Source organism: Sinohyriopsis cumingii, chromosome 17 (assembly GCF_028554795.1).
Source record: "Sinohyriopsis cumingii isolate HCF-2022 chromosome 17, ASM2855479v2, whole genome shotgun sequence".
NCBI lineage: Eukaryota > Metazoa > Mollusca > Bivalvia > Unionida > Unionidae > Sinohyriopsis > Sinohyriopsis cumingii.
In genome coordinates, this window is record NC_142977.1 from 41,588,665 (window position 1) to 41,610,361 (window position 21,697).

The window sequence follows — 21,697 nt, forward strand, 5'->3', positions numbered from 1 at the left end:
CGGCCCTCATAAACACTACTCTAACGATAAAAACAGAAAAAATATACTCAGTTACTATGTTGTACTTATGACCATATTTACGACAAATACGAAACAAAGAGCATAACGACGCAGGAAGGGAGAAAATGGCTAAGCACACGAGGGAACCAAGAAAACAAAAGGAACCATAATGCGTACAGACCTATTCCCACTTTCTACGAGTGCTTTACATTTTCGGCAGGTCACAAGTCATTATTGGCAGAAGTACAATATGATGAATCCATTAACTTCATTCAAATTAAAAAATGACAACAAATATTTAAATCAAGAATCTAGTATATCGTGATTTACAGTACATAAAACCTTTATAAAAAATCTGCATTCTTTCATCATATAATTCGAGATTCTGTCTACACAAATACTAATTTATTCCAAATGACCTGTTCTCATTGGAGCTCTTCAATCGATAAAATCTACATTGCTTGCTATGTGTCAATACAAATGCTGCATTCGTATATAACATTACGTCAAATTTATGTGTATCCATACAATTTTGTTTGTGTTTTCCATTTTATACATTTTTATCACCGCTATAAATAATAAATGGCTGCTACAAAATGTTAGAAGGAGTTCCAATACACAATATCCAATATATGTCATAGAACTGTCAAGTTGTCTGCTTTTATAGCACATCACTATGATGGCTACATGATGTATACTGTAATTTAGTTCCTAATAGATGGGTAAATTACTTTCCTTAATTGACTTATCGTCATATTTCTATTGTTTGATAAAATATTATTCTCAGTCAAGTTTTGTTCTTGATTTGTTAATATGGCTTACATTGATTAATAAAGTATCTAAGGTAAATCGCAATGAAAATCCATTCGTGGTCTCCACAGCACAGATTGTAACTAATTCTACCCGTGGTACTGCTGCCAAGTGTCACCAGTTAAAATGGTAAAATGGTTTTAGTGCATACTAGATAGTCATATATGGTTACATGCATGCATTCGATACAACATTGCTTTTAAAATTATAGGTTGGTTTGGGGGTTGATGGGCTTTTTTCCATAAATTTTACAGCGAAGACGGACTGTCATTTATTTACTTTATATCTGTTTTTCGGATTATCAGAGCTGACTGAAAAAGAGAAGGCCAATATTAGAGACCACATAAATTTTAAAATATTTAGAATCAACAATTTGTATGCTAAAATAGAGGACTGTGTCATTATTAGAACATGGAATACAATATACCAGAATCAGGCAAGCACAATTCCAAGTGAATCCCGTATTTTAGCTCATGCGTCATATTGTCAGATTTCATATAGATTATCGCAAACGTTTGCCCTATAATAGTCATTGCAATTTAAAAGTTTGCAGTTGTAAGCTTGAATGTGGTTTGCTCAGTAACTGGCAAGGTACAAGAAAGAGTTCAAGCAAAACCACTTCTCTGTTATTTTGCGGTAAGCGAGTTATTGACCCACTTATTTGGCGGATGGTGAAGGGTCTAAATCCACTGGATTGGTTTGATCCAGGAAGACGACAACAAATCTTTTAACTCAGCTGGTTATAACTCAACCAACTGTGCATATAGAGTGAAGGAATGGTCTGGAAAAAAGGACCTAATTCTTGTCACCAATAGTGCCAGCTCTTCTGCTGGTACCTGGGGGTTGTTTGCCTACCAATGTAAGTCTCAAGAATGAGCAACAGAAGAGGCAGGTGTTTGGGTTGGCATGAACAATCAGTTGCAAAACCTAAATCAGATTATATCTGACCGTTGGAGCCTAGACGGACTGGTCATCTTTGTTACCAAAGGGACACTGGCACACCAGGTTTCCTTAGAGTAGGTGTGTCAGTTCATCCCCAGGATCTACATTATTGAAATATTGGGTTTCCTTGCGCTGTGGCCAAATGAATCCACCATGTGTGTTTGTGTTATTACAGAATTAACACTGGTATTGGGTGGAATGTTAAAGTATTCCTACTCATGTACAATAATAAATATGTTGTACGCAGTGTACCCAACAAACGTGTATGTATGCGTAATGACTTCCATTTACATGCTGTTGGTTTACTGGTTGATAATTCATCACCTCTTTGCTGATTTTTCGGTTTATCGCCTTAAACATTGATACTAGTAGTGCGCTTATATTGGCTGATATAGAAAAGATAGAACCAATGTGACTTGTTGTATTAGATGTCCAAGCGGAAAACGGGTATGTTTGTTTCTGTATAGACGCGAAAGAGGAACTGCTGACATTCTCTTACTTATCCGTCTTGTGAAGTGAGTATGTATTTCAGGGGTACACATGTGATTGTAGATTGACTTGAATCACATTTGTTTGGGATTAAGACATTCCCTGAGATAGACATTTGTTCCATACATCATAGGATAACATATCCTAAACTATACATGCGCGTCAATTCGTCAAGGTGCAGTTTGTACCATGTTCTGACTGTGATTTTGTACCATTCATATAGATCTGCAGGTTGGCGGGTGCATAATTGTGGATCATGAACACATACTAAATGTAGGGTGTAAAACAAAACCACTGTGATTGTTTTACATCAGTTGTTTACGTTCTCGTGGCTTTTGTATGTATCAAATAATGGTTCGGCTTTCGTTGGTTTCGAACGTTTTCGGTTTACGTTGCATTTGGAATATCCTTGGTTTCGGAAGATTAAACCGTCCTATTCCCTTGATATTACTACCGTAACCCCATTTATCTGCAAATGACGTTCAGAGCTGCCTATTACGCTCTGGAGTGTGCGTGGTTGATAATCTAACGTCTCATTAAATACGGTCAACATTCTAACCAGCCAAGGGAAAGGATCGGGATGGAGAAGATGGCGGACTAGTTGTCAGGATAATCTAATGTTCCTCAAGAAGTTTTCAATATTCATCTGTTTTTCTTTAAAATGTTCTTGCTTTTATTTGCCAGAAAATGTCTAAGTCCCTGACTGTGTATCGGAGCACTCATCGGAAGAAAGGTTTGTGAGTCGGTCCACAACAATCCAGTCATAGTCAAAGTCAGATGTTACTAAGACTATACAAAAACAGGGCAAGACTTTTGTGTCCTCTGCCCAAGCTGGGTTTACAACAACTCGTATTACGACGTGGGTTTCTTGACGGTTGTCGCTGAAGCTTCTAACATGTGGAGGAAAATTTTGTCCTAAAATGTCTCCTCCAGTACAGAGATATAAAACATATCTTGTATGTAGTCATGAATTGTTTGCTAGTGACAGAACTGTATATGAGACGTGGGTTGATCTAACAACTTTGGACCAGTTTTCGTCTCGCCATTGTTTAAATATGTCTAAGCATATCGGTAGTTTACGTTCATTATAATACATACTATATGATTTATTGCAGATAACAAAGCAGTCGATGTAGGATATGATCGGTCAGTTCATTCATTACGGTATCTCAATGTATTGCCAAGTTAATTTTAACGGATGTACGTCATGGTGTACATCCATATCTTCACGATATCTTTCATAACGTAATGTCATTTCTGGATTTTTGTAGTGATGCCACCCATGTCGAGATGACCAAATTTCCAAATTTTATTGAAATATTTGTTAGTGTATAGAAGGTTGCAGCAAGTGATTACTTCTAAGATAGAATACATCATATGATTCTGATGAATTTGTATGGGTTCTATCAAGAGTTTCGTGGGTTCTATCTATAGTTTCATGGGTTGTATCAAGAGCCTCCTGCTTCACTAAGAGCAATTTGTTTATTTAATATTCGGCTTTAACAGATTTCTAACTTAAAGGAACCCTTTCCTTCAAGTTTCTGCCACCGCGGAAGGTTTTAGAATCGTTCTCTGATGAAGAAATATTTGGAAAATGTTTCGGCAAATGTGTTTGAAATATCTGGTCTGGTAGTAAAATATATCGGGGGTTTCTTATTGTGATTGATAGAGCTATTTTTATTTGTTTCAGTGATTTTCCGTTCCGTATTTCATGCTGATATGTTAGAGGAACATATGTTCAAAATATAGACATGGTTTCTCAGTGTTGCCACTTCGTAATACCTATTTTTGACAAAGTTAGGCACATTCCTGACAGGGAACTCTGTATATTGTTACGGCTCTATGATCTTAAAATATGTAACAAGAGGAAACGCAGCAGCCATCAAGTTTAGTAAAACTCAACAAAGAATTTATTTCCATATGATACAACATGAAAGTTCAAAAGACACGGTAATTCAATCCCAAATAATCCTAAATGTTGTACCAAAAGTACAGAATGTTCCGAACGAACTTCAAAAGTACTGACTGTATTGGTGTACCAATGATCCGGAATCTGCTGATGTACCAATTTTCTTGAATATATCATTGTAGCAAATAGTCTTAATATTACCAGATATAATTCACATTAATCACAGTGAAGTGTTTTAGACCAAACAATCGATGAGCACTATATAATTCCAAAGAATAATTTAAATAAATGTATCCTCTGAAATTATATATATTCAAGCTAAAAACTCTGATAATAGACTGCTAAAGACTGATACTAAACATGAATGAAGAATTTGTTTACCACATCCTGTATATACAATCTGTCAACTGACCTATCACGTAAGAGTATTTTCTGGAAAACTTCACAAATTCGTTAACAAGGTCAGAATTTGAGGTACAGTTTTAGTAAGAAACGTGACACAAATCAGGTAGACACAACTCTCAGTCAGGACATTAGCCAGGTAGGCAAATTCTCTACCCTCAATCACGGACAAAGTTCAAGCACAAAATATAAATTAAACAAACGTAGCAATATAAGCAAATCACAAGAGACAGACCTAAACATAATGATATCTGCAATTCTGTGTGTTCCCTACATCATTACAGGTATGAAATTATAATATGTTTTGTAAATTCTAGCTTTTACCAATTTGTTCATTGCATATTTAAATTATATTCTCGTTTGCTATGTCAGCAATATATCCATAGTTTCGAGTTTTATCTGTGAACAAAGCCCATAATCTTACTCAACATGAGGCTTTAAACACAGCAGAATGCAAAATAGGGAAAAATAGAATTCCTTTCACAATGCAATATAATGCTTCATTACCTGATATAGGCCTTATAATTAATAAATACTGGAGTCTCCTTAATTTATAAAATTAAAACAGCGTCAAATCACTTTACAAAAATAGACCAATTCTCGCTTATAGAAGACCCAAGAATTAGTAAGATTTTTTAATTAGAACTAAACAGACAGAAAAAAAGACAATTTTCGTCATCGAAGTGCAACAGACAGAGGTGCTCTCAATATGCAAACATAAGAGAAAGTACTTCATTCATTAGCGCTAATACAAAAGATGTATTTTCCCTACGTAATAACACTAACTGCATATCAATTGATGTGATTTATATGATAACCTGTAAAAAAAATGTAGCATGCAATATGTTGAACAAACACTTCAACAAGTTTCTAAGAAAATGAATAATCATCGCTTTCGTATAACAAAGAAATTATATAGTGATCCTCAGTTTTCGTCTAATATTTCAACACGCTTCAACACCAATAATCACTCTCTACTCGATTGTTCTTTCATGCCAATAGATATTGTGCATGGTGACATGCATAGACTCATAAAAGAAACGTATTGGATTCATAAGTTAGATACTTTGTATCCTAATGCCCTTAATGCCAATGCACTATATAAAATTGTATTTCTTTTCTTCAATTAATTTTTAATTTGTTTTAATTGATATATTGTGTATCCTTTATAACAATATAATTATATGTATAAGTGTTTGTCTCTATTTTAATTTATTAAGTTATATCTGTGTAATTTTAAAGTATATAATGTAATGGATTGCTAAATCATAATGTATATATCTATAGAGTAAATATATAAATTCTAATTCATAACAATGTTCAGCACATTAAGTCGTAATTCTTTCGAATTGTGTGTTTGTACTGGCATGCTCTGTTCTGGGAAGGTGCATTTTCATTGCTTGCTTGCAGTGGCAAGGTAAGTACAGTACGCATGCAGTTAGGACCGTAATTTATTTTGCACGCAATTTGCATTTTATGCATGCCTGAACATTGTGAATAGAGTGTGTTTTTTTTGTATGTCTGAGTGCAGTACTTGCAAGAGTTTCGATCCGTGCCAAAAAGGAAAACAATATTTAGATAAGTGTTACGTAATATGCACTAATATATATTTCTCATGAAGAGTTGATCCGTTTTGTCACTGCAATTCAGCTATAACTATACTACATTTAAACATGCACAAATGGGTTGATAGGGGTGACAAAAAGAAAGAGTGCCAGTTTGGCAGTTACATTCTGGAGATGGATTTAAAGAAGCAGGAAATGTTAGCATTGGTAGATTACAATCATGTGGGGATTCTGACATTATGACGCTTAGATCTAAGTCTAGCTAGTCTTACCAGAGTTGGAGTTGTTCTAGCAGTGGAGTCATAAGTACACTCAACCATGAAGCTTTCTCCCTGAAAAAGTCAAAGACGCTTCAATTTATGAAATCTTTGTTTATAAAAGAACAGTTTCTTTTGATATTATAGCAATGGTTTAGAGTCAGAAGCTCTCTCGAATCCTTAATATTCTGCCACTTTTATCAGGAGACATTGACTCAAAAAGGTACTGTCAGCTCAAAAATCATTAATTTGAAGGAGAGAGAGAGAGAGAGTTTATTGTCAATTTATAGAAACTTTCTTTGTTTGCCTGTTCTCACATGCATGTAATTTCATTAATCACTTTAGTATAGCAAAACTCTTTCTCGTGTACACTATTAAATGAAAACCGGCTATGAATAATGAATAAGACTCTTCTTTTGTATGCAAATTGTTGATCTACATATTCTCTAATCTTCCGATTAGATAATACTGCATACAATAGAAAAAGCGTAGAATGTTTGTATTACGTGCAATGTATTATGGCTACTTGCAATATACATAGTGTTCATTAGGTATGGAATAAAACACTGCATCTTCCAGATGACTTTTCACACGAATGCAATTCTAAATTAAGATCTAACACTGTACTCCTGACACCGTGAGTAGCTAATAAATTATAAATATTAACTGTCACAACAGTATTGTTATAATGGAATAAGCCATTACAAACAAGGGGTTCCGACCAATGGTTTGCACAAGCATAAGGCAATTGTGGTGATAAAGTGCGGTTCCCAACAAGTTCGAAGAAATATAGTTTACTTTCTTTCTTCTATAAACACCACTATTCACCAAAATGCTGTTCTACTATCGAATATTCTACGCCTACATTCCCTATCACAGCAGGAAAAAAAGATGCATGTAATGTGACCAACTCAGATCTGCTGTACCTTTTAAAATTCCTCCCTAACATGTATATTACAGTTAGTAAGATGCCTTTGAAAGTAAATATCACCAAAAAGAAGACTTATAATCAAATACAAGACGTTTAACCCACGTGTTTGATTGTAATTTCATTTCTAAGCAGACGAATATCCTGGAAATTGAAGTCGTAGTTAGGATCAGCTGCTAAGGGAAGCAGCTCTGTCCCATTTTGAAAGTGTATAGTTGTGATGGCTCTGCCAAGAAGGTGGGCATGTTGGAGAATTCCAAATACTTTTATTTCCGTCAGATTTCCAAGGGCCTGGAATGAATCAAAAATATTGCCTTTGTTGAGATATTATTCTGGCAATATTCTAAAAATGGTCGATACAATAATCGCGGTGAAATATTAATTATCTAATGGGTAACATTGCAACAAAGAAACACAAATGTCCATTCATTTTATTGGGACGTTTCTACGAGCTCGTACAAAATGATTGAAATTTTTCCAATAAGGACAGGTTACTGTTTAAACTGGTCGTCATACGAAAGGAAAATCTCTCTCTCTCTCATGCACTCACTATTCTTTCATAAAATTGACACTAAGTTCCTAAAACTGTTGAAAGATAACAAAAGGAATACGAAAACACATTGTAGTCACCACAAGACAGAATCTGCACACCAAAACACATCATATTCAGTACAAGACAGAATCTACACACAGATACACGAATGCGTACATATAAACAAGAAAAATTAAATAACATTAACCTGAAACAGGGTTTTCTAGAGCTTTGTTATACATAACGTTTACAAGTACTATACATTTCAAAACCAGCATGGCCATACGTGTTTGGAATCAGGCTTCTACGTATAACACTATCTACAACTTAGTGAGCGGAAAATGTTCATGACTGACTGATCATCGAACAAAGTCGTAACATAATTAGCACTCTCTTGCTGTGAATTGTTTCCCACATATTCAAACTGTCTAGCATTTAAATCAGTTGTTAGTTAAAATACACAGTTTTAGCTCACGTGATCTATGCACTGCGACGGACAATACCCTCGAGTGCGAAATGCACTTTCAAATGGCGGAGTAATTTGACTCCAATTTTCCACGTGACCTAGTACCATTATATCGGTCTCCTTGGCACGAAAATCTTTGGTCAAAGTTATTCTTATTCCGGAGTCGTCAATCATGCATAAGTGAGAAAAATATAATTACTGATATATAGATTTCACGTAAATCTCTTTGTCGACGTCTCTGTCCCTCTGTCTGTCTGCCTCTCTCTCTCTCTCTCAGGATGTACCCGTCTGCTTACTTCTGTGCGCGTATTGCAATGTTTCTCGAAAATAGACCTTGAAACATGCAGATAATTTATTAAAACAGGAAAGCTAAGTGTGCCGTTTAGAAAATATTTTTCTTTCATTACATATTACCTATCAAAAGCTTTGATAGGATATTCAATCGTATTTTCGCATTTTCATTTGGAAATATGACGTAAAATATTGAATAAAATCAGATTCAATACCTCCACGACTTCAGTTAGTTAAACTACCCGTAAGTAAAAGTGGACATGTGATATTCTACATTTTGAAAATTTGAAGTTTTTTTTAACATACTGGAAACACAAACATTAATTCTTTAACATGCCTCAATCATCATTATATCATTTTCTTTTTCATTTTCTTTTCTTTCGTATTGTTTATCACTAACAGTGACATACTTTGTTAAATGTGTAATTTCTATATTATTCAGTTAGCTAAAAGACACTGGGTCACCTGACTTCTGGATTGGATTATCATAGTGTGTTTCCATGATGTAAAAGTCGGGATCATCTGGGTCTCCCACGGAAACCCCCAAATGGTCTGGGTAGTAGAAAGACTGAAAATAGAGATAGATTTACCTGTGGGATATTCCATTCACAGGCTGACTGCAAAAACCACGGTCGGACTAAGAAATAGACTGGCAAAAAGATGGAAAGACACACACAAAAACACACATAGATAAATAATCAAATCGTTTCTTAGTGATGCTATTTTATAAATGCCATATACGAAATCAACGGGTAAGAACAAGAACTAAAGAGAAACAACTTAAGAGAATATCATATCATCATAGTTCCTAACAGAATAGCGATTGTAGTAGTAGTAGTAGTAAGTGTATGTGTAGTATTAGCATTTGCTGGCGATAATCGCCACATCAACAGTTATATGGGTAGCAGCATGGTATTGTGCAGTTCTATTTATATAATAATGATGATGACGGAAAGAAGAGGAAAGACCTTTCCACCAATTGCCCAGGATATAATGACGTCATAGCAAGGATTCAGTTCCTTCGGAATCTCATCTTAGCACATGTAGCTGATTCCGTCAAACATAGGATCGATTCCTTTACATCTATATATCAGAATATGGTGCACGTGCATCTCGTTGCCTGGGCTGATTATGGGCTCAATCTAATTTTTTTCAAAAAGACGGAAAAATTATAGAGAAATAATCGCTCTGATGAAGACAGGAGCAGGTAAGAATTAAACGAGGAAATTATCAAAATGGTGATATGAAATATTTGACGCACCAAGAGGAGGATAAACTTATAGTATCATGATAGTGGAAATCATTACATTAAATTGTCAGACAGAAAAAAAACAGAAATTGGAGGAAAGAAAAAACAAAATATGGTCTTGCCTACAAATCATTCCCCCTTATCTGTTGACCTACCTCCAAACCCTGGACTTTAACTTTTGGTCTTCTGGTACTTGCATATATTGAAATGTTACATGATTGCGGATTAACAGAGCAATTATAAGTGGAGACGTTTGTGCGCAGAGGGAAAACACTTGGTTATGGAAAGAAAGAAGGGGTGGGGTAAATCTATTTGCTCTGTGGACTCGTAATCCTAATTTGGTGTACGGACAATTTTAGGTCAGCAATGCAGAACACTTACTTTAATCATGTGACGCCTCCCACCAATATTTGGCATTCGAAAACCCCGGAAGTGGTAGGTGATATTTGCCGTGGGAATCAGAAACTATGAAAAGAACGTTGAGAAAAAATGATGTAGAAGTGGAGACTGTGATAATTAGAAACATATTCATACTTAGAATGAATAAACGAATTGTCTTTGAGCCTCGGAAATGTAGAAAAACAAATAATAATAAATCTGGTGTTAACCACCCTTCACGTGCTAACACTACATGTATCGAACCTGGAACTTTGAAGTTTTTCAATACTGTATTGTAGTTAGAATGATATAAATCAACGCTGTGTCTATTATTATCAACAAAAAATCGTATATCGCAACTTTAGGGAAAAATGTTTAGTAGTTAAGTGAAGGGGTGATTCAGCCACGTTTGAGTCCAGATGGCAACATAATGGACTTTAATATTGGGGTGACCACCATAACTATTTAATAAGATAGTATTATTATCACACTTGAAAATTTAACATTCGAGGGCACAATAGTTCCTAACTGAAATTTAAGATTAGGGCTATTATACCTACTTAATAGAATGGTACTAAAGTCACCTATACGAAATTTATCAGTTTGGAACCCGATGGCTCCTATGGGAATTTTACACTGATGGTCGCCAAAGTGTACTACGGGAAATTAATAGCACTAGGGAAATTTAACGGTATGGGTCACTATAGCGCTCAATGGGACTTCAAAATTGTACACATTGTAGACAACACTGGCAACTTAAGTGAATAGAACAGGAAGGCTATAAGAGTGACAAAACTCAGAGTAGTAGCCTTGAAATATAGAGGCAGAGCTAGAGGCAGAGACAGGGTGACAGAGGGTTAACGAAAACAACAATAATTACATACAATCTACATATTAATACTCATAGATCCGTCGATTTTCTAACTAAACAAGAATGAAGAGTGAGGGTTGGGGTAATACTTCATCTTCATAGTAGCCATCGATTCCGTGGGTTCCTGTTGATGAAACACAACGTCCTTAGGGTTTCTGTGCGAGAGTTAATCTTTTGATACAGACATCAGGTATCCAGGAGGATGTTTACAACCCGTATGTCAAAACGTGTCAAAACGTATTCATTATGTCAGATCCACATACTTGACGGGAAATACTAGGCGATATGATTAAGCTTGCTATTGTTTCATTAAACTGATAGTAAAGCAAGCACGGAATCGCGAAGTATGGTTGCTCTGATGCAAGAGCATTTCGATGCATTTCGTCTCGTTTGGGGTTTCAAATTTCCAGTAAGTCTTTATATCATTCATTCCAAATGTTCTCTTCATCGATGCGTGTCCAAGCTTCTTCAAGATAATAAATCAACCTTTCTGCATGCTTTATCATCAAACACTGGTCGTGTTGTATTAGGTTTGGATACACGCTAGCAGCACTTCGTCCCAAATTCAAATAGGATTTGTCCTGTAGTATTAACTATACCAAAATAACTCTAGAATATAATTTTATCCTCGATCACTTGACTGACCTCCTTCACCGAAATGTGATGCAGAACTGCATGCAAAAGTAATGTTAAATTTATAAGATGTTCCCAATTTGCCAATGTCTGACATTTGGAACATTGCTAATGTAAACAGCGTTCTTATCATATATCTATATATATATATATATATATATATATATATATATATATATATATATATATATATATATATATATATATATATATATATATATATATATGTATGTATATGATTTAGAAGTCTGTGATGTTAATAATATATTTGTTGTTTGCGCTTCATTCTTATAAAACTCCACAATGTAATTGTAAAAATGTTTTTAAAAAAACCAAAGATAAACTCTGAATGCACTCTTTTAAAGTATCAATGGAAAAATGTCTAGGATAACTGGACTACATCTTAACTATACCTGGATATTGTAGCATGAAGATAAAGGATATATCTATCTTATCTATGTTTTGTCGTTGGCGTTAAGCCAATAATGTGAGTCCTTACACACTCTTTGGGACGACTAAGTAAATGAAAAGACAGAACTGCGGCCATTAAGAGTGTGACACCTAGGCTGAATCGTTGTGTTCCAATTCGTAGTGTGTCACACCACAATAAAACACTAATAAACACTACTTCGTCTCATTCTCCAAAGTACACAAAAGCCAGCCAAGTTATGTCGTCATCCGTGGTTTCTTCGTAATAAGATGCGTGTGGTTATCGATCGGTTTAACTTTAGCTTCTGTGTAAAGTGTATGTTGTAGCTGTGATGAAGATGCTTCTGATGACATAACGAGTTTTGTACGGGGACCACATCACCTTCTAGGGTAGAACAATACAATGAATCGATTTTTACGTAGGCACATCTTCATATATTGGTCGTTGTTTTTCTTTTCTTTTTTTTTTTTTTTTTTTTGACGTCTCTAGTCCAAACGATTTCCTTCCTTGGAACTCTACGGTTTAAAACCAGGAATATGATATTCAAAGAGTAAAGCATTATAGTTGTGTATAATTTTCTGACAATAAGGTTACTAGACAATCATGTGTGATTCATGCGTTTTGATGAGAAAGTCTTTGCCTTAGCTAATTTCACGGATACTTTCAGCACTTGTACGATAGATCAGGGTCAAGTCTTTCACTCTACATTTGATGTTCATTTATAATTTCTTTTCTCGGTACTGGTATCCATAATTGAATGGTGTACAAGAAGCAGAACTGAACAGAGTATCTTCCTTAGGTTTGTTGTTATATGGGTCTAAACGTTGGTCTTGGACGTGGGGATGATATTTGTCATGGCAAAGGATGTACATAAAGCTTTTTAAACAGGCTTCGGAATATTGCAGAATTAGCAGTGATCACGCTGGCAAGCTCACTGATTTCAACAAAATGGATTACCTCTTCGTAACTGGCCAAGGTCTAGTCTCCATTGTTTTATATTTATTGTAAATATTTCATTGGATCCATCAAGTATCCTGTCTTAGGCATAATTGAGAGTTGTACTAGTATTCATCGCAATCAAATAAGTATTCCCTCTTTGAACTTGACGTGTTCCAGTTCTATTCCCTCAATGGATCAACACCATTGATGGGATTGGTCTTTAATGTCTTTGCTTACAAACCAACAGGGACATTCACATATCTCGCAAAAGTCATCGGACTCGATCTGTCGTTTTGGTATAAGTTTGTGGTAGGGAAGTTCCAAATTTAGTACAATTTTAATAACAGGTTTCCATGATCGAGTGCATGAGTAATTCTACACTCACCTGTGTTTTTGTCAAAAGGTGCTCTTGGCCATCTTGACGGCAGGGTTCTTATTGATTGCAAGTTCAGAACACTTGCGACATAATGGAAACAGTAGTGTTCCGTTACAATGATGAGGCAACACAGGATGGTACAATTCTGTGGATGGAAGATAGATCATCCTTTATATTCACGAATATGTTCCACGTCGGTGTGCAATGTCATAACTGCAGTGTTACCCTTGAGAATATTCAGCACAATTGTAGACCCAAATATAGAACGAATATGTGATTTATCCTTGCACTGAGATTCCTTGTACAGCAAAAGTGTAGCACTGGTCCACCCTCCAAATAAAATGTCCAGAGGTTATAACGGTTCTATATCAACGACGTCCTAGTCGTCCTAGATATGTTTAAATTCTATGTATGTTTTCAGAAATCCATTGTATTAGTGTTCCCACATTTTCACTATTGGTATCCTTGACTTTCCAAAGATGTAGTTGTTTAGCTGTTTCTTATAGGTTTTCCATATTTCCGGATTTTCAGTCATGATAACATTTGTCACTTCAGAGACCCCATGAAACTTGTTCACAATATATGGGTTTTTGCAAGTCTCAACCTCCTGTCCAGTACAAATCAATCGTATCCTTCCCACCGTTTCCGCTATGTATTATCAACTGTTCTTGTGTTGCACATAAGTAATGCAACCAGCCTAAAGCCTTTACTGAATACTGACAACTCAGCTCGCAATAGCCGTGTGATCAACGGTATCGAATGTTGCTTTCGGTGCAACAATTCTTACATCTTAGCAGAGACTTCACTAAATAGGTCATTACTTCCTAACATATATAGAATCTATTTTATATAAGAAACAACAGTATTCCTTTTTATTTAACAACTTTGTAGAAATTTATAGCAGATGGACATTATTCTGGTATTGTATGTATGTATGTATGTATGTATGTATGTATGTATGTATGTATGCATGCATGCATGTATGCATGCATGAATGCATGCATGCACGTACGTACGTACGTACGTATGTATGTATGTATGCATGTATGTATGTATGTATGAATGCATGTATGTATGTATGCGTGTGTGCGTGCGTGCGTGCGCGTGCGTGCGTGCGTGCGTGTGTGTATGTATGTATGTATGTATGAATGCATGTATGTATGTATGCGTGTGTGCGTGCGTGCGTGCGTGCGTGCGCGTGCGTGTGTGTGTGTGTGTGTGTGTGTGTATGTATGTATGTATGTATGACTAATACAATTATCCATAACTCTACTTCCTTTTCAGGGGCCCGGAGTGGCCGAGTGGTCTATAACTCTCACCGTTACAGACCACTGCCATCTGACCTGGGAGTCTAGGGTTCGGCCTATGTGGGTATGTGAGAAAGCAGCTTGCCAGTAGCTTATCGTGCGTCGGTGGTTGTTTCCGGGGGTTTCCCTGGTTCTTCCCCCACCATTAATACTGGCCGCCATGTATAGTCTATACTGTGCTGAAAAATGACGTTAAAACCCACAACAAACAAACAAACAAACAAACTTCCTTTGCTTGTCTGTTTGTATGTGGGATAATAAGGAAAATGTCTTTAAAACTAAGTAATATTGTGCAATTAAACAGATAATGAGCAAAAAATACGACCAAGCAGTTGTTACACTGCATGCGGTTTTGAATCCAGAACTCATTCATCCGTCGTGGCTTATTTCAATCTAAACTGGTCTTTCTTTTTACTATCCTCTTATATGTGTCTGTTTCATTCTTATAGCCATCCTATTCCATTCACATAGGTAGCCATAGTAACCACTTATGTGAGTTGACCATAGTAACATCATATTCGGTAGAGATAGTAACCCCAGTGTTAAAATCACATATGGGGCCATACTAGTCTAGACATATAACCCCTTTAAGTGCCAGCTGATATAATTTTATTCAAGTCATAAAATATTAGTTGTTATAAATGTCAAACTCCAGAGAGTTCAATCATCCGTTTCGGTTACTACTTTTAGAAAAAATAACGTCCTCACGTTCATCCGAAATTTAAGTGATATATTTGTTTGTAATTCACATATTCCCTGTTTTCATATAAGACGGAACCTACCAGATGCGATTGCTTATTACACACTGATCTCATGTCAGCTACATCCACGTCCTGTGTTCAAACCTTTGATGAAATCTTGAAAAAATCATTGTTGACACTGTTTTAGCTACTTAGTAAGCTAATTCTTGCAGATGTTACGAGCCGTTGAGACTTCATCTGTACTTTAACACCGGTTTGACTCCAACCAATTGCATTGTTTGCTTATAAACTTATGTGCAAATATTTTATTCATTCTTCTGTATCCGATCAAGCAACGATAACGATGAGTGATAGTAATTTTAGAGAATAAAGGGCAAATACAACAGTTGAACATTTGAATCAAACGGACTATACCATATGATATGATAACACTGTATCAAAATACTCATCAAAACACTAATGTTATAGTCTTGTTTTGTGAAGAAATACACTCGAACGAAGATGTAATTTTAATTCTCCTCGATTGATTACTTCACGAGCGCACACGGTGAGCTTTTTTACTGCGTGTATGTGTCCTACATTGTAGGACACTTGATGTCGATAATTATGGATAACTAGACAGCTCCGATGTCCTGGTGGTTAGAGCGTCCGCCTCGGATGCGGGAGGTCGTGAGTTCAATCCCCGGTCGAGTCATACCAGAGACTTAAAAAATGGTACTAACATCTGCCTCGCTTGGCGTTCAGCATTAAGAGGTTAGTGTTAGGACTGGTCGGCCTGGTGTCAGAATAATGTGACTGGAAAGAACATCATGCTACATCTCTGTGGCAGATTTTGTTTTAAAGCTACGTTAAAAGTCCAAATCACACACACACACACACACACACACACACACATTATGGATAACTACTACATACATTTCCGTTCAGGAAGTCGTACGTCTGGATGTTACCCTGATCTGCAGATGATCTTGCCGACGGAACAGACGACACACTCAGCAAGAACAAGCTCTTAGTTCCTCTGTGTTCCGGACCGTGGTACATCAGGCTGTTATCAGAAACTGGATCACTCGGATGGTACGAGTAAATTAATCGTATGGTCCCATCCTTGTAACATACAATGCAGATTATAAGTCGAGCATCATTTGTGTAATATATTTTTAATGTATGATTGTGAGTCAATAAATGTATTTATTTTTAAAAAGACATAGCATGACAACAAACAAATTAAAAATCAAGTCAGTGATGACATATTCGAATGACAGCGTGTACAGATGATGTCCATAAGAGGAATATTTCATAAATCTTCGACCAATCGAGTCTTAAACATGTAATCTGACTTTAGTATGAGAATAAAAACTCAGATTATAAGTCCTTAGGTATGAAAGATTATAAGTCCTTAGGTATGATAAATTATAAGTCCTTAGGTATGATATATTATAAGTCCTTAGGTATGATAGATTATAAACCCTTAGGTATGATAGATTATAAGTCATTAGGTATGATAGATTATAAGTCCTTAGGTATGATGGATTATAAGTCCTTAGGTATGATAAATTATAAGTCCTTAGGTATGATAGATTATAAGCCTTTAGGTATAATAGATTATAAGTCCTTAGGTATGATAGATTATAAGTCCTTAGGTATGATAGATTATAAGCCTTTAGGTATAATAGATTATAAGTCCTTAGGTATGATAGATTATAAATAAATAGGTACCATATATTATAAGTCATTAAGTATGTGAGATTATAAGTCATTAGGTATGATAGAAATGACTTCTCGAAATGTTTCTTATTCAAAGTATTAATATAGGATAGAAAGAAATACCTCAGTCTTCTTGTCTTCGGCTTTGTCACAGGTGTCTAATTTTCTGACAAATGTTAGCACAGTTCCAAAATCGCTCTCCTCTCCGTGAATTAGGAACCAGTCTTGGTGCTTGTCAACCACAGGAGGTGCATGCATAGTAGTGTGATAATCCTAGCGAGACAAGGCATTGTTACAATTAAATAAAAAGAGTAATGTTATGTACGATATAAAATGGTTGCATTATGGGTGGTTATCTATTTTATACGTAACTGTTCTTATCTTGAACAAATGTTCTGCGCATCGAAAGCTGAGAATACTTATCTAAATGCACCCCGCCCATGGAATCAAAAATAACTGGAAAATAATTTCCAGTTGTGGAAAAACAGTATGTTTGAACTGATGGATTTTCCAAGGTACAAAAGTAGAAATTATAAATACCTTAATGAAAGCATCTGGAATTAGCCGCAGGGAGTGCTCAATATCAAGCGCGGGTACAAATTTACGCTAGAGTATGCACTTTTGAAGTCTGAACAATATGTGATGAACAATTCTATTGTACGCAGCTGATTAAATGGCCAAATTGCACAAATCTTATCTGGCTAACTTTCAGTAGATACACTATACACCTGTTAATTTCAATAAATTTCATTCAGTATATAAATGACATTCAAAAAGCTTGGCAATATATATGTATATGCATTAGGCGGGCGTACGTGTCATTTGAGATATGTCCTATATTCCAAAGTATCAAATATAATAATGATATTAACGTATCGCGTAATTTGCATTAATGAGTTTGCGTGATGTGCAACATCTTCAATACTGCTTCTGACCTGAAACCTGCTTTCCTACAGGTTTAAGCGAGTTGAGTCTTTAAACCGTACTTGCCACTCGCACGGGCTTATGTACTAATCCAAACGTTTATTATACAATTTTTGTCGTATGTTTTAAACACGACAGATGCACAGACTTCAGTCTGGTTTATATAGCTTTCTCACACGAGGCTTGTGTGTTGCACGAATCAGTACCAGGTTAAAATACTAATGATATTATTAGTTTTTAAGAGATTACAGTACGTTACTCACCAGATCCATGATAAATGGTCAAAGTTTATTCTGTCGCTGATGGTTTTCGCTTGCACAGAAAAAGTTATAGAATATATTGTGATACATTAAATTTGAAAAAAGGTTATGGTATTTATTCATAATTTTAAAATACGATAAAATATGTGTATTGATCTTTTCTATATGCAGATGAATCAATAGTTGTAAATATTGTATTTTATGCATCCCGCATCAGACACTACAACAATTGGCGTTAAAAGTATACTTAAATTACGTAAATGGTACATTTGTTTTGACGTTTTGGCGCTAAAATACGATCTTCAACTCTCATAACGCCTTACACATTGATGTTTGTATCTATTTTTAATTTTCCGTTTCAATTTCATTTTTGAAGCTGAAAATCTCGTAAATTATCTGTTATTGTTGTTATTGTAGTTGTAGGGTTTAAAGCCACTTTTCAGCACAAGACAGGCTATACATGGCGGTCAGTATTAATGGTGGAGGGAGAACCATCGACCCACGCAAGTTTCCACTGAAAACAGTTTATTCGTTGATTTTTTTATCAGAAAGCTACAATAGTGAATACACTGTGAACTTTCTTCAATATGTTATCAAAACACAACTATATATCTTAAAAATACATTCACCAACCACTAGTTTTTCTGTGGTGGCATCGGTACAAAACCGAGAACACAAAAGTTGCTGAACAAGTCCCATAAGTATTCCGTTATACAACGCTTATGGGTAACTAACAAACTGAACCACCGAGTCTTGAGTGTGCCCAGGCCGCCAGCGCTACAGCAACGGTTGATGTGTTTCTTAATCCATTGAAGTTATAGCTCAATGGATTCGATAGCAGCCCTATTCACCAGCTTTCATGATTTTGACCGGTGATAACATTCGTCCGTTCTCCGCAGTCACTCTCTGCTGGATCTGTGAAGAAGCTTTTACCTCCACCGATACAAACACCTGTGATCACTGTCACATCACTGGCGCGTACAGAGGAACCTCACACAACGCATGTAATTTACAGTTCAGAATTTGCCCAAACAAAACAAAAATCTTTTTTTTGTGCTTCATAACCTGCGTAGGTGTGATGGTTATTTGATTATGCAAACAGTAGCTACGTCATCAAACTCAACAATAACTATGATCCCAAACAAGATGGGATAAATACATGACGTTTAGTCTGTGCTGGCTGAATCCGTCCTTGGACAAGTTAGTGAGCGGCCTAACATTGGAAAACTTCGCAATCACTCGCAGTCAACACTGTCTCCATGGCGCTAACACCCCAGAGACTGACCTGCTGAACAAAATAGGTGTATATCCATGCGAGTGCATGAGTGACAGGGCCAAATTTGCTGGATCTCAGTTACCACTAATCAAAGGGTTTTATTCATCGCTGCCACGTGAAGGTATATTAGAAAAAGATTACGAGCACACAAGCAAAGTTTGAACCGCATTCGAATGCAAACACATGGGTAACTATAAGATAGGATTCAAAGATTATACGTGCCACGTATCCGTAACTGATGACGCATTTACATCATCAAACGGACTTTCACTTTTCACATTTCATCAGATCAGCCTTGGTGGTCTCCTACTTATTCAAATGCTTCTCTATTTCACAGTATTATTACCCATATCCATACACGATCCCGTGTAATGCTAAGCATTCACCGTCATAAAATAGAAGCTTTAGGCAATTCGATGTTTCGCTAGCTTGATTACTAGAAATACTTCATGTATATCTCGATATTAGCAAATATATTTTGCTATATCAGCTGCAGACGTAATAGCTTGCCTGCATTTCGCTTTGAAGTTTGGAATATCGTAAAACTATATTGCTAAATTAAATTAAAATGGCTCATTTATCTACGAATTTTCTGAAAAGCTAAATAAGCATGTCTTGATTTTAGCTGCACTTTTTGTAACTTGCACGTGTAATTATCTCTGCGTACTATGTATAACTCGATATTATCGATCCACAACTGCTGCCTAGTAATTGCTAAATTATCATGTCGAAGATGGCTTCACTTTCTTTGATTATTAATGCTAATAATCCCACGTAAATAGCTTGCTTGCCATGTCATGGGATAGAGGCTGTGGAGATTATCGGGACCACAAAAGGCAAACAAAGGCATGACCAGCAAAATGCTGCTGCGTCTTGTTTTCTGTCTGTGGACTGTTGTTCTCTATTGTCGTTCATTTTTCTTCTGACCTATGCAACATTTTTAATGTTTTACTCAGATCAATGCATAACTCATCTTATAGAATTGTAATCCATGTACTGTTAAAGTCTTACACACCTTTCTGTTATAAAATATGTGACTTTCTTCTATAATATTAGAAAATGATTTGTCATCTACTTGTACACCATTTGTTTATTCGGACCATTCTTTCAATAAGTCAAATTTAGGCTTGGTACGAATTGGCTTTAAATTCTTTGTTTGTCTCTTACCATTAATCATTTTCTTTTTCTTTCAAAACAGGGGCCAGTAGCCTAGCCGTTATGGATAACTGCCATCCTCTGTCTGCGTGGGTTCGAGTCTCGGGCTTGGCCAATGTGGGCATGTGAAACTGCTTGCCAGTAGAGTTTTGTGGGTCGATGGTTCTTTCTGGGGTTTTGTCAGGTTCTTCTTCCACCATTCATACTTGCCGTCTTCTATAACGTATCTTATGCTGAAAAATGGCGTTAAACCCTACAACAACTTTCAAAAACACTTGAGTTATTTTATCCCTACGACGAAGTAATTGTTCATATATTCGTGCCATTTGGATGATTTTAGTGTTAGATGAGTGACAGGTTGTAGTTGTTGGGTTTAACGCCGTAACGGTGAGAGCTATATATATATATATATATATATATATATATATATATATATATATATATATATATATATATATATATATATATATATATATATATATATTCTTTTTTTCTCTTCTAACCATATCCTACGACCCTTCAATTTTCTTAATACTCTATATATCATTTTTTCAGACCGATAAAGCAAAAACAATAACAAACGCTTGTAATTACCTTAAAATGAGCGATTCCTTTCTTTACTTACCCCACCAAAACATCAGCGGGGTACATGTTACCGTTGTCTGACAAGCCGAACCCGACATAACCGTAGGTTTTCACGTGAACTTGAAATGTTATGTGAGTATCGTTCAACTTCCAAAAGAGGAGATAGTTACCGTTGTTATCCATCTGTACAGAGTAGTTAAAGGCTTCTTTGTGAGTAAATCCCATATAGACACTGGTCACTGTAATACATAATACAGTGGAAAATGTAATAAGAAGACTTCGTGACATCCTGAATTTTAATGTCAGTGACTGCCAGGG

The 21,697-nt window shown here is 35.9% G+C and overlaps 2 protein-coding genes across 4 annotated transcripts in view; both read right to left on the reverse strand.

Annotated features, from left to right (window-relative positions):
* The window catches only part of LOC149778492 (DBH-like monooxygenase protein 1), a 35,010-nt gene extending 25,317 nt beyond the window's left edge, over window positions 1-9,693 (reverse strand). Inside the window, exons 1-4 of one of the 3 annotated variants that reach the window (XM_089939357.1) lie at window positions 9,560-9,693; window positions 9,057-9,159; window positions 7,408-7,593; window positions 6,390-6,449 (exon numbers count right to left, since the gene is read on the reverse strand). In XM_089939357.1, the coding sequence (XP_089795483.1) occupies window positions 6,390-6,449; window positions 7,408-7,593; window positions 9,057-9,159; window positions 9,560-9,594 (384 nt within the window). In that variant the 5' untranslated portion in view covers window positions 9,595-9,693. Of the gene's footprint in view, window positions 1-6,389; window positions 6,450-7,407; window positions 7,594-8,309; window positions 8,664-9,056; window positions 9,198-9,559 lie in introns of those variants that run through there. The other 2 variants (XM_089939356.1, XM_089939355.1) reach the window with 2 other exon arrangements.
* LOC149778493 (DBH-like monooxygenase protein 1 homolog) lies at window positions 9,603-21,697 on the reverse strand. Its single transcript, XM_089939358.1, has 5 exons — window positions 21,550-21,697; window positions 17,303-17,452; window positions 16,391-16,579; window positions 10,222-10,305; window positions 9,603-9,733 (listed from the first exon to the last, which is right to left on the reverse strand). The coding sequence occupies exons 2-5, from the start codon at window positions 17,435-17,437 to the stop codon at window positions 9,626-9,628; spliced, it is 516 nt and encodes a 171-aa protein (XP_089795484.1). The 5' UTR covers window positions 17,438-17,452; window positions 21,550-21,697; the 3' UTR covers window positions 9,603-9,625.

Bases quoted from the DNA above. Each gene is read 5' to 3' on its own strand.
- LOC149778493 (XM_089939358.1), bottom strand. From the start codon at position 17,437: ATGCATGCACCTCCTGTGGTTGACAAGCACCAAGACTGGTTCCTAATT. The intron at 16,580-17,302 runs GTATTTCTTTCT...GTATGTTACAAG, and splicing joins CCGAAGACAAGAAGACTGAG to GATGGGACCATACGATTAAT. The intron at 10,306-16,390 runs GTATGTAGTAGT...TTCTTTTCATAG, and splicing joins ACGACTTCCTGAACGGAAAT to TTTCTGATTCCCACGGCAAA.